Genomic DNA, 13,442 nt, shown 5'->3' with positions numbered 1-13,442 from the left:
CAGTACTGTTCATCCACTCAGCAGCTCCTAGGAGCCAACCTGGTCTCATCACAATTGTGAAAGTCTATTTTAATTTAAAATTTTGCTTATGTTACTTGTTGGGAAGAGAATCGAACACAAAAAGAGTGTGATCTTGCACCTGCTAGTTCATGCCACTCTTGAGTCCATCAGTCAGGGCTAAGCCAGGGTCCACACCAGCAGCTTGGAACTGAATCCAGGACTCCCCAAGTGGGAAGCAGGGTCCCAACTCCTGCAGCCGTCCCCAGCTGCCTCCGGGGACACCTGGACAGGAAGCAGAAGCAGACCAGAATCCCAGGCATGCCAACATGGAAGCTAGTGTGAGCATTGCAGTCGGTGTCTGAACCACTGCTCCAAAAGCCGACTTTGCATCAGCTCGGTTTTCTGCATGTGTCAAGTATGTGTCCTCTGAAGAGCCCATTTCTGCCCAAAGAGAGATGAAGACACTCAACAGTCTGTCGTTTTCTCATGTCATTGTTGAGGGCACTGGGAGAAAATGGAACTAAGTGAGAGATTTATGCAATAGCTAAGTATTTCGGCCCTCATCTTGACATAGAGCCATGCTGTATGTTGGTGTCCATTAGGTGCCACAGAAATGCACCTTTTGTGGACTGTAGACACTCTTCTAAGAGAATTCCCAGCTCCTCTTCTGGGGGTAATGTGCCGTTGCCTGCTTCCTAGGAGTGAGAGGTGTTGTCAGTTACCAAACACGCACTGCCTTCAATTGTATTGGATGTGCCTTTCCTATGAGCTGCACAGCTACAGGGCTAGTGACACATGGGATGCAGAGAGCATGGGCAGTGCCCCCACACAGGGACCTGTTGGATTCCCAGGACTGTGATACACGGGAATGCACCTGCCATCCCATCACACAGGAACACGTTGTTTTCCCAGGACTGTGATACATGGGGATGCATGGAGCACAGGAAATCCCATCACACATGAACGTGTTGGCTTTTCTGGGATTTGCATTCCTGGTTTGCCAAAACCTACAGGATGCGGTCTGCAGGTGCCCGGGAGCTACGCCCTGCGTGGTCCTGCTGAGGTCTGAGTTGATCCACTCTGGAAGGCCCTCATGCCTCTTTTTCTGGGTATTTCAAAGATAGACTTTTTGCCATTGGGATGCTGTTCACCAGGGGTCGCCCTGTATCTGCTGCACATGTTGCAATGTCTATTGGCCATTTTGCAGCAGGTGAATTGTGGTACATGAATCATCATCTTTTGAAGCGAGATTTTAATGAACTGTCTCTCCAACCTCATCCAACAGTCAATAAATGTATAATTTACTTTTTTGCACTGACACTTAATTTGTCTTTGATGCTTCTGAGAACACAGGATTTTCTGTTTTCATTTAGCTCGTCATCAAGAGAGAATTCCAGGAAGCATTAGGGCATTTTAATTTATTCCCAAGGAAATTTTCCTTAGGGAGCTGCCTCGCCCCTGCTTCCACTAGAGCAATACAGTCTGATTTCCCTCACTTGCCCTCTGCCATCTTTGTAACAGGGTCCGTGACTCATGCCCATGTGACATGAGCCTCGTCACACTTACTGCTGGGCGCTGTGACAACCCTACGTGTGCCTGACATTTCCCCGCAGTGTTCAGGGTGGAGAAGACTGGTATAGGGACAGAAAGTACAAAACTTTTCATTTCATGAAACGTGATTCACGTCTACGTTCCCTAACCTTGTGTTACCTGATGGGCAACGAGCATTCTACTCATGAGCGTCTATGGGGTGTGGGTCTTCAGAAAGTTCATGGAAGATATGTGTTATGAAACAAAAAAAAGCATGGATTTTAATAACGTATGTACCAAACTTATCTGTTCAATTCTGGCTTTTCCTTTGATCTTCGCAGAGATCATATTGGAACTTCTTTCAGAAGCTAGACTGCAGATCAGGAACTAAACACAAAAGCACTGCATTTTGTTCGTTGTTAACAGGATCACCCCTTAAATGGCCACAACAGCCAGAACTGGGCTGGTCCAAAGCCAGGAGCCAGGAGCTTCTTCTGGGTCTTCCTTTGGGTTCAGAATCCCACGGACGCAGGCCATCCTCTGCCTCCCTCCCAGAGACATCAGCAGGGAGCCAGACTAAAAGCAGAGCAGCAGAGACCCAAATCTGACACCCAATGGAATACCAGCATCATAGGTAGTGGATTAGCACACCCCACCACCATGCTGGCTCCCACTGCGACAGTTTTAATACCACTTCCTCACACTCACTCAATTTATTTTTGAAATTCCCTGTGATCCTATAAACGTCAAGCTCATAAGGTCTTATCATTCTTTGGGATGCAGTCTGTGTTCATTTATACTTCTCCCCAAGACTGCGAGCATCTGTGATGACCTTCCTGTCATGTGTCTATTTGACATTGTTGTCTTGGGGTTCTTCTACAAGTTCCTGTCAGGCAGCCTCCTGGAGATCATGTGTGTGTGTGTGTGTGTGTGTGTGTGTGTGTGTGTGTGTGTGTGTGTGTGTGTTCTGTGCTGGGATAACATTCCCACTGGAAACAGAATCTTTCGCTGGCAGTTACTTCTTTGCGTTCATTGAGGACAAAATTCCACCCTCTTTTAGCTTCTAGAAATTGCGATGATAGGACATTAAGCATTGGTCTTCCTGGGGTTCTTTGGACCATGATTATTATTGTCCCCCTTTTGGTCTGTGTTTATAATTTTTTTCTTCATATTTTATGCAATTTTTCTAGAAGGTATCTAATTGTATGTTTGGGATGATTGGGTAGGTCAGCTGCACGGTTCTAAGATCCCTCCACGCTGGGCAGGCCTTGGGCACAGTGGCCTAGCTGCCCCTTTGAGATGCGGAGAGCCTACACAGAAGACCTGCCCCAAGTCCTGGCTCTTCACCTGCCTGCTGCTATGGGAGGGAGCAGGTGATATGCCAAGTACTTGGTTCCCTGCTACCCAGATGGCAGACCTGGAGTGAGCTCCAGGCACCTGGCTGCAGCCTCGCCTTTGGGAGTGCAACAGGCTTAGAAGGTCTCTTTCTGTCTTTCCAATAAAATGAAAATCAACACAAAAAGAAAAAACCCCCCAGCAAATATTACACATGATTTTCCCCTTCCTTTAGGATTTTACATATTTAAAGATAAACTTCTGCATAAAATTAAATGAAACTTCTTATTGCATTTTCTCTTTGTACACTCTGCTCAGTATTTTCTGCATGTTGGTCTTTCTCTGTTGTCCTCCGGGAAGCTTTTTTTCTCAAAGTATGCTAATTCTTTGTTTAAACAGGGATTGTACTCATCCACTGAATTTTTAATGTTAGGTTTTGTGTTTCTATTCTCGAAGTTCTGCTTGGTGCATGTTGAAACCCATGATGTGTGTCCCAGCTCGCTGCAGGGAGGACGGGGTGTGGTACCCCCACCCTGGGAGCAAAGGCTCCTCCTCCAAGGTGATCAAAAGACAATGACAGCAGTTAAGGCCCATGGGAAACACCAGCACCCTTGCTTAAGGCCCGCTTAGTGTTTGTCAGTGCTCCCTTCAGTTCAGATCTAGACATTGTTTTAAGTTTGCATGGTTTTTGGAGTCTTAAAAGAGGATAGTCTCTATAAGGGATCCAGCTTTTTAATCTTTCTCTTGGAGGAATAGTCCAAGTAATTATCAGACATAGAAAGTTCCCTGTGTGATGTTTCTGAATTTTTAGGAATGCATGACATCTGTATTGATTGGAATTCAAGCGGAAGAACTGAGCCAGTGGGAAATTGTGTGTGTTATAAGGATCTGACTCATGTGGTTGTGAGGGTGCTGGGAGTTTGCGGTCTCATGAGACTGTCATGCCCGGGAATGCAGATCATGGCAGGCAGAGTTCAAAGGGAAGATAATGAGAAGGCCTGGTGATGACAGGCCCTTACAGAAACTGAGACATTGTTTCATGGAACCAAAACACACACACACCCCTCCACCTGTCTCCAAAGTCAGACAAGTGGAGGAAGACTCCAAGGGAAAGCATGGTGATGTGTCAGTAAAACACCAACGGGGTGTGTGTGTGTGTGTGTGTGTGTGTGTGTGTGTGTGTGTGTGTGTGTGTGTTTTATAGTATGGCCTCGGCCTCCCTCCCTCCTTAGGCCTCCTACCACTAGTCTCCTACCAAGTCTCCCAGGCAGCCCGTTAGAACTGAAAACAGAGATGAACTTGGGGAAGCCAAGCCGAACCTTACAAAACCATCACAGTATTAATGTAGAAATCAGAGACATATTGATTGGCAAAGAAGATTCATTGTGTGCCCTAAAAACTAGATGATATGATTGTATTCTAAATACACAAACACATCTCAGGGGCTACAAGAAGGTACCCCTGAGGTCAGCGTGCTACTGCCAAGTCAGCTGCATGGCTTTCTGTTGGCAGTTGACCACCCTGGGCAACAGAATTTGAGCCTTGTTTCATTTTTCATTACTTACCGGAGACACAGAAAGGTAGAGGAGAGAGGCAGAGTTTCCTTCCATTGGTTCAAAACCTCAGTGCCTATAGACCTGGGAATGCTCCAGTTACCTTGAGCCATCACCATTTCCTCCTAAAATCTGCCCTGGGAGGAAGCCGGAGTCAGGACCAGGCACCTCAACTTGTAGGCCAAGTGCCCAACCCTGAATGTGAACTTGAAGTAGACTTGCCGCTTAGCTATGCAAGATGCCACTGTTTTCTTCCTGGTCCCAACTTCCTTCGCCTTCCCTTCATCCAGCTTTGTCTTTCCTCAGGCAGGAACCATGTAAGAGTGTTGACATATGCCTTAAATAGATGTCAGAGAAGCAGAAAAGAGACTCACCACCTACTCGAGTGTGGTGCAGGTGAAGGTAACTTTAATACCTTTAGTTTGCATCTGGCCCTCTTGCTCTAGTGTGAAGAATTCCACACAAACACGAATGCAAAGCCTTTTGAGTTGAATTCTACTTCCATGTATCTGTCATTGTGCATAATTATATGCATTTTCTCGTGTGTGTTAAGTGTTTTACTCCCGATGTATCTGTAGTCTGTGGCTTTAAGCCCTGCTTTGGTCAGACTCAGACAATAAAAATAAACCAACAACACATGCTGCAAGGACTTTTCAAAGCAAAGGATGTAAAAATGTAACTGACCTCCAGAAACCATGACCTGGTTTTATAGCTTTCAGCGTTTTAAGGGAAAAGATGGCCAAACTCAAACCGTAAGAAATATGACAAGAGGAAATGAGTGAGTTGCCTTGACATATTTGATGAGGCAGTATATGGGTCAAAGGTTATTGCAGAAGAGCCAGCAGAGAACCAGCAGGCTTGGAAACACTGCAGTTGCAGTGCAAACTGGGCCAGCCAAGAGCACGTGTGATGTTCTCTGATGTCCATGCGTGCTGCCTAAGACCAGATCAGTGTGACAGACTGACCACTTGGAGTCCTTATATGTTTTCTGTCAACAAAAATCAGTGGACATCATTATTCTGTGTGCATAAAGAGGTCTTTAGGTTTGGAGTGAAGACCAAAGCTCATAGAATATTTCCATATTTCCATTTCATAAACATATCCACACACTCATGTACACATATGCCTGCATACAGCGAGAGGGTAGATTCGCAAGTTTCACCATATTTTGTATCAAAATGTCTTTTTCTCCTGCACTTGGGCCTTCGTATATGGAAATCCCTGTCCAAGAAAGTCTGTAAAGTGATTTGTTTCCTTTTCACTAGAGTTAGACAAGTAATTAAAAAGGAAAAAGTGCCTCCTTGCTTTGGGAAGTATAAAAGGAACTGTTAAAATTCTTATAGTATTTTTTTTTTAAGTTTGTCTGTTATAAGCAAGGATCCCTAGGACTTGAGAAATATTTTGAAGCATCTTGGTCGTGCATCCACTTTGGCCAAAGGCAGCACCGTCTCGCATATCATTTTGTAGGTGACCCTGGCAGGTCTCCTGCTGTCGTGTATATCCCCTATAGTCAGCCCATCCCCAACATGACGGCCGGTCAAGTGACTCCCAGTGAAAGCTTGCAAGATCCGACACCGCAATCCACTTGGCCACTTCCTCCTCTCTTCCTGTACTCATTCCCCACCTTGCTAGTCCCCAACAAGCCAGGCCAACCTGACCTGGGACCGTTGCCTGGGCTCTGCCTCAACTCCTGAGTGAATGCTTAGGCAGCCTCTCTTGACTTTCAATTTTTGTTCAAATTTCTCTTCTCAACACATCTTTCCATGGCCACTTATTTAAATTTGCAATCTCTTTTCCACTCTTCCCCTTCCTAACCCCACTCCTCCGTTTATTCGGTTCCACTTCTCTCGTGAGGTCTCAGAGCTCTCCCGAATGTATCATTCAGTATCCTTCAGCATTAGCTTGGATGCTGCACGAAAGCAGATCTCTTTGTGTGAGTGAGAAAAGGAGATCCACGGAGCACAAATTCATCAGCCTGCATTGTTGAACAACTATTGATAGTTTGACCCCATCTTTTCTGAGGTTTCTTGACAGTAGTGTGTTGTACAGGTACCAGTTCTGTTGCACTTGTGGTTAGGCTCGGGGCCGTGTTCCCCTGAAGGTGCTGAAAAGGCAGTGGAGGTTTTAAATTGCCATGGTAGGGACCTCCCATGCAAATAACTTCAGACTTAGACATCTAGTTCATTGCCACGAAAATGACAGCCTCCCTTTTTCTCCACACAGGGGGACGATTCCTCCTCATTCTTGTCGGAAAGTTGCCATGAGGATCCCTCTGTTCCCCCCAACTTTACTCCCCCCAACCCTCAAGCTCTCCAGTGGTGACCACCGTCCCTCTGGCCAGGTAGGACTGGATGGGAGGGGCCGCTTTTGAGAGAAGGGTGTCATGTGACCATCCACTTTTCAGGCGTCATTGGCTCTCTGCTTTGCTCCCCATCAGCCATTTCTCTACATCGCGTCGTCTGCTTGTTCTCAGCCACACTCAGGACATGGGTGTTATTCTTTCCTCCCTGCCCCCTGGTATTCTTCCTCGATGTTCATTCTCTTCCAGATGTAAATTCCATTCCTTTCTTCTTTCTCTCTGCTTGGAAATACTGATTTCTTTTTTATGGTTTATCTTTCTCTCCTGAACTCAGATTCTTGTTCCTACTTTTGAAACATTTTGTTTCCCACTGCACTGTCTCTTTCCTGTGGTCCCAGAGTCTTCAAAACCCAAGGGAGTCAAATTAAGTCTCAGGGAGTCTTCTCAATCTACTCCACCCTGCTTACATATTCTTCCTCTTAAAAGCTTTCAAAGATCATTGTATTCCCACATAAAATTTTGAGTTAAGGGGACAACTCAGGATTCCTTGATTCTGGAAGAAGAAGGGCTGTTGGAAATATCTCACTTCCAGGAATGCTTGGGTAAACAAACAGCAGTTTAAAAACCTGGAAGACGTTCGCTTTCCAGAAGAAATGCGTCATGGACATAGTTACACTCTTACACTAACAAGAAAACTGGCATGTGAACTTGAGTCGACAAGAGGCATTCTTGCAATTCTAAAGTAAACTTCTATAACACGGTAGGGAAACTGTGGTTGACATTTGCTGATATATTGCAAAATAGTGAGTGGAAAGAGTTTTGAATATTACCAAATCCACAAGGAATGATCCTTTTTTGAGGTGATGGATCAAATCTGATCACACTGCAGGCATCCGAGAAGATAGGAGAGCCTCTTTATCTCTCCATGTCTTGCAAATATATAAAATAAAAATTGTAAAAGCTATGTTTACTTAAAGTGATGCATTTTTGAAATCCATGACTATTAAGTGTTTTCAGAGTTCACAGGAAATGTATAAATGGAAAACTGCATGGATTTCAAAAATGTTTCACAACAACACAAATTTATCCCATAATTCCCTTTTCTCATGAGCTTCTTGAAGTACCCGCATAACATGAACCTTCGAGGAGAAGGTATAGAATGGTCAGTGTCTAAAAATACTGATGACATTGCTTTAGAACATTGTAAATCCCTGCCGAGTAGCTGTTCCATGACTACTTTATTCTAGAGCATGCCAATTCTAATAGCAAGCTCCAAGGGACGGAAAATAACAGTTCCTAATGTTATTTTAAAATAATCAAGGGAGTTTAAGATGTTGGAGTGTTGGAGAGTTTTCCTAACAAAAATGACTAAAATAGCAGTTGACATTTGGTGAGCACCGACCAGATCACAGGTATTGCCTCCTTTTTCTTGCTCTTGTGTGCTGGAGGAAACTGAGGAACGTAGAAGTGCCAAAGCCTCAACCCTTAAAATAAGTACCTAAAGTTGTGCTTTTATGAGGCAGAAGACACAGCCCGTGTGTCATGCTAACATGGCTAGGTAGGCAACAGGGCTACCCATTGTGTGCCTCAAGGTACTTATTCTGTACAAAGGAAAATATGCGCCACTCTTGGTTAGGGTGGGCGCATCTCTCTGGGTGCCTGGAAGAGAGAGACCTTAGACACGTGTACCAAACAAAGCTCCGTCCTCCATGTACTCCCCACAAAGACACCCAAGTTGATGAGAACAGTTCGAGGCCGTAGGTGTCTCAGGGAATTCAGGGGGCACACACTCACTTATTTTATAAATGTCTCAGTAACCTCTCCCAAGGCTGAATTTGAAAATCTTACAGCAGGACTCACCCCTGGAGCCCCTCCATGGACCACATGTGCTAACTCTGACATACAGACAGCTGTTTCCTGGGTTTCTGTCGGGGGGGGGGTGGGGAAGCAGTGGCAGTCAGAGGGGGAGAGTCGGTGTGGCTTGCACAGATGGAAGAGGTTTAGACCAAAGCCTCCTTCCCACACCTGCAGAAGATGCCAAGTCCCCCTCCTAAGCAGGTGGAATAGGGCTGTGTCTCCCTCCACCTCCTTTGGCCCAGCCTTTGCTCCCCTTCTCCCTTCACCTCTAATCAGGTGCCTGTCAGTTTCCTAGGTCAGAGCTGAGCTCAAGCAGGCACTCATGGGTTTGTTCCCCTAAGACCTCTCTCCCCACTCACCTGGCTAAGCCTTCACTTCACTCAGTCCCAGAGCAGCGCCCTGTTATCCCAGCCTACTGCTGACTGCACTGGGCTTTGCAACAGGCCTGCTTTTGTTGCCTAAGCAATTGCTCTGACTTTGGAGGTCACATGTCCATTCAAACACCACTCACTGCGTTCTTGTGTTTACCACTGAGCATACCAGGAAATGCAGAAGCACATCCTGGAAGCAAACACCTCCTTTCCAAGTGTATTTACATCTCGGACCTCATCCATTCAGGGGCTTCTCTGCAAGCCTCTGACCGATGACTTTGATTTTCTTTTTTCTGTGTAGTTATTGTCAAGGGAACACTTTAGGTTAAACTTTGAAAAGCTTAAAGGAATAAGAAACTTGTGTAAGAGTAAAAAAAAAATCACTAAATATCAAAATAGGCTCCCAAGAGTTGCTTTGTGTAACTTCAAAGATGTAGGAATGCAGATGAAAAGGTCAGCTGCCAGCAGTGAGGTGTATATGACCGAGTGACCTTTCCAATGATTTGCTTTTGAGTCCATGAAGGATATGATTAGTTAAAGTCAGAAGTTTGCCACTGAAATAATAGGTATGAGATCCAGAAAATTCAAGGTGTTGGAAGACTCATTAAATAAGGTTGCATAAATATCATGCTGGAAGATTTAATGAGTCCATAGGGTCACTTATAGAACAATGAAGCAGAGATGACCTAGAAAAAATAAATTAGTATCAATATTGTGTGCTTGCAAATTAGCAACTATAGACAGCTATATTACCAGCTGAGAGATGATTTCTATAATTATATTGTTTTATAGATGTATAATTATATTGGTATTTTTTAAGTGGAAATCAACTGGTTTCAGTTTTTTACTTTCAAATGATAAAAATGAATGTCTACGCACTGCGACTTCTGTTGTGGCTTGCAAGAACCATGATTCCTCCAAGTAGCAGTGAGTACAATTAGATCCAAGGTATTAATGTAACCATTAGTTCCTGAGTGATAATCACAGAGCAGGCACTGAGGTAACCCTGGAACAATGTCTCCACCTCATGTTAGTAACCATCCAGTTCATTGATGTCCAGTGCAACTTTCTGTAGTGCCATAAGTGCTCCTTGCCTGAGTATCTGGTTGGGGCCAAGGCCACCAGGGGGCTTCAGTTTTAAATGTTGAGACTTGCAGAGCAATCAGCTCCATGTTTCGTCTTAATTTCTTTCATCTATCGCATCATTTTGTAAAAGATTTGAGTTGGAACCAAACTCTAGGCTCTTCGTTGTGAGAGAGCTCTTTACTGACACATACTTGGAGATACCTGGGAGGGCTTCATGGAAAGGGAAACCGTGGAGGTGGGACATCAAGGGTTGAGTACGTTTATCAGAGGAACAGACAGCAAAGGATTCCTTGTGAGATGAGAAGGGCCAAGATGGATTTGTCATGTTGTGCAGCCGTGTGGAATGCCATTATGGACATGTTGTCCAGTTCTGTTCATACTTCCGTCACAAAGTCCTGAGATAACCTACTAACTTGGAGGGTGACGAGCGCATACAGTGCAGGTTTATTTTCTAATGATTGTAGAGTCTGTAATCCGTGATCACATTACCTGCAAGTTTGGCTTCTGGTAAGGCTCTCATCACCAGGCCGACTGCCCCTGTGGGCAAGAGCGAGCCTGCAGAGCCTCTCTTCTGAGCACAGGGGAGCAGTGACAGTTCCAGAGAGTATGGAGGATGGGAAAAGGGGAGAGGAGGCACAGAGGCAGAGCTGTCTTTCTCTTTGTTGCCTTTTGCTTTTGTTTTTGTTTTTGTTTGTTTGAGCACTCCACTCCAATGGATCAAGGAATTAATCTTATGATCTCATGTAACCTGAATTATATCGGTAAAGCCCTACAAAATTCAGCCTACAATATGTGTTACCCTGCAAGCAAATGTCTTTCCTTCTCCTCCCACTACCCCACCCGACTCCGCCACCGAGGAAAGCTCCCACAATTAATACAGCAAATGATCACCATTGCTGTTGACTTACATCTTGATAGATAACATAGAGTTCTGAAATATCAGCAAGTGTAGAAAAACATCTAATCCTTAAGTGTCCCCCTCACAGAAGCAAAATGTCATTCAGTATTGCTTAAGCAAATATTCATTTTCCTTTGCTTTTTGAGAGCAAACCAGTAATGAGTTGGCGCTGGTTGCATTAGCTCGCTGGAGTTTGTGTTAGAGTTTGATGTGATTTTGTGTGCTGATGCTAAGCACAGCCATGGTGTGCTTAAATGGTGTGGACTTAAATCAGTAAGTAATACTGTAAGTATTAAATCAGAAAGGACAGGTAACACATACCCAAAACTCTTCCCTTTCTCATTATTCAATACTGTACATAGAGCCGATGCTCTTGAAAACCTTTCCATTCCTGGCGCCTCTGGTGGCTACAGGGTCTGCCAGTACCCAACTCCCCTCAGTTCCTTGTTCAGGCTCAACACTTGCGTAGTTGTAACTGGCTGAGGTGCAAGGATTCAAAGCACAAACATTGCACAAACTGAGCTCTACTAAGACAGACATGTATGAAACGTTTGCCAGCACAGCATTAACACAGCCTTGCTGTATGTTGGCACAGTATTTGCCAAGGATATATGCAGTTTGTCTGCAGCTTGCCATACTTGAAAGCATCATTACCCACCATCTTAGTCTATTTTCTGTGGCTAATAACATAGTGCCAGAGATTGAGCAAATTATTTTTAAAAATGACGATATTCAGCCTCAAGGGTGAGAGGCTGCATCAGGCCATGGCCTGATGGCTAACAGAGTTCCTGGGCAAAAAAAAAACAGAGCGTCACGTGTCAAGTGACAGGGAGTTCTCCAGAGAGGCAGCCAGGCTGGCGTTTATGGCAGTCCCACTCTTGAGATAACCCACTAACTCGTTAGCCATGTCAGTGGACTGATCTTTCATGAAAACCACCTCTTACAAGTTCCACCTGTTCCCCCCGTCAGTATTCCATAATGGGATGAAATTTCAGCGTATGTTTCCGAAGGGAGAAACCATATTCAGTTCATGACTCCAATGTGCAAACACAAAACCATGGTTCCTTGTATGTTTCCTACGCCAGAGAGACCTACACACTTGCAGACCCTCAGTGTGACATATTGTGGGGTCAACAGCGCAAGTCCCTTGAAACCATAACTCAGCAGGGACGGCAGTTCTCAACTCACTCTACAATTTCTTCTTCCTGAACCTTGCCTGAGTTGTCCCCTGTCCGCTGCGAGCACGAGCTGACAGCTGATATTCAGCTAACATGTGCCGCCTGTATTCTTCCCCTACTGGCAGATTCACACAGCAATAAGAACACTGCAATGAATTCTGGGGTGAACAGCAGTTTTCAGATTCAATTTTCTTACCTGTAGGAAACATTTCTCTCTGGTGACCCAGGAAATTAAAGTGACTTTCCAAGGTCACCCAGAGGATAAATGACAGTATTCACCTTGCCGTCATGGTCGTTGAATTCCAAAGTACACCACAATATGAATGTGGGTCTTACTAATTTACTAATTTAAGTCTTCCCAGAAACTCCTAGCCTTGTCCACTTGGGAAGTGAATTAGTGCATGCAAGATGCCCACAAGATCTCTATCATCCTGTCTTTCAAATCAGTGAGTCTTCTAAAAAAAAAAAAAAAACAGAGGACCAGCAAAGTCCGCTCCATCCAACCACAGGATTGTTAGAACACAATGAGGAGAGAGAAGACACAGGGAGGGCATGACACTTTATTACTTCTGTGACTTCTCTCTAGGCCCCATTCTGGAAGATTCTGCACAGGACTAATCCCCCCCCCAATATTGGGTGTGTCTCAGAGGTCAGGGAAGTTTCTAAAGGGTGTCAAGAAGCCTGAGGAAATCCTAGCAACAGGACAAGGAGGTGCCTTGTCATGATGAACAGACCACGGTCCCAGGGCATGAGTGGACGCTAGAGTGTCTGTGAGAGCACCTGTCACCCCATGGCCGCCAATCATGCATCAGTAGAGAAATCTAGACCAGCCCTTTCCCCATAGAGACTCGTGAAGATACACAGGGAAGCCTGGCAGGTTCAGGCCTTCTGCCTCTGTACCGTTGCAGACACATGCTGATCTGTGTAATAGATTTGACTGCCGTGTGGGGAGCTGACAGCTTTGCAAGACTTCTGTCTTCCCAAGGAGACTGATTAGCGTGAGAAACTATAAGGCTGGCTTTATGGGAGGGCAGGAGTGTGGATTTAAGTCATGAGGGAATTGTCTGTTTTCTTGAACTGCCGGGAAGGATAGACCAGCTTTCCATTTTGTCACCGTAAGCGCGGCCTCTGAGCATTCAGCTGGTGGTCCGGGAAGCGTTTCTGCCGTGACTTCAATTACAGCCATTTCATGGTGTAGGTAGCTCGGGGGATGCAGTAGGCTGTTGCCAACTCCTCGGAGTCAATTGAAAGGGAATTGGTCACCTGGGAGTTTTCTAACCTGATTTCAGGTTTTCTGGACACCATGTCCTTTCCTGACCCAACACCTGCTGTGAC

At 45.1% G+C, this 13,442-nt stretch overlaps 1 protein-coding gene across 2 annotated transcripts in view; it reads left to right on the top strand.

Annotated features, from left to right (window-relative positions):
- PLCB1 (phospholipase C beta 1) overlaps positions 1–13,442 on the top strand; it is a 621,942-nt gene that overhangs the window by 560,551 nt on the left and 47,949 nt on the right. Inside the window, exon 32 of one of the 2 annotated variants that reach the window (XM_040980972.1) lies at positions 6,642–6,759. The exons of the other annotated variant lie outside the window; for it this stretch is intronic. Within the exon in view, the coding sequence (XP_040836906.1) occupies positions 6,642–6,740 (99 nt within the window). The 3' untranslated portion in view covers positions 6,741–6,759. Of the gene's footprint in view, positions 1–6,641; positions 6,760–13,442 lie in introns of those variants that run through there. 2 annotated transcript variants of the gene reach the window in all.

Source organism: Ochotona curzoniae, unplaced genomic scaffold (assembly GCF_017591425.1).
Source record: "Ochotona curzoniae isolate NIBS_2020 unplaced genomic scaffold, NIBS_Ocur_1.0 contig_3520, whole genome shotgun sequence".
Taxonomy (NCBI): domain Eukaryota; kingdom Metazoa; phylum Chordata; class Mammalia; order Lagomorpha; family Ochotonidae; genus Ochotona; species Ochotona curzoniae.
The sequence above is the reverse complement of the archived record's forward strand: the minus strand, read 5'-3'. Positions and strand labels throughout refer to the sequence as shown.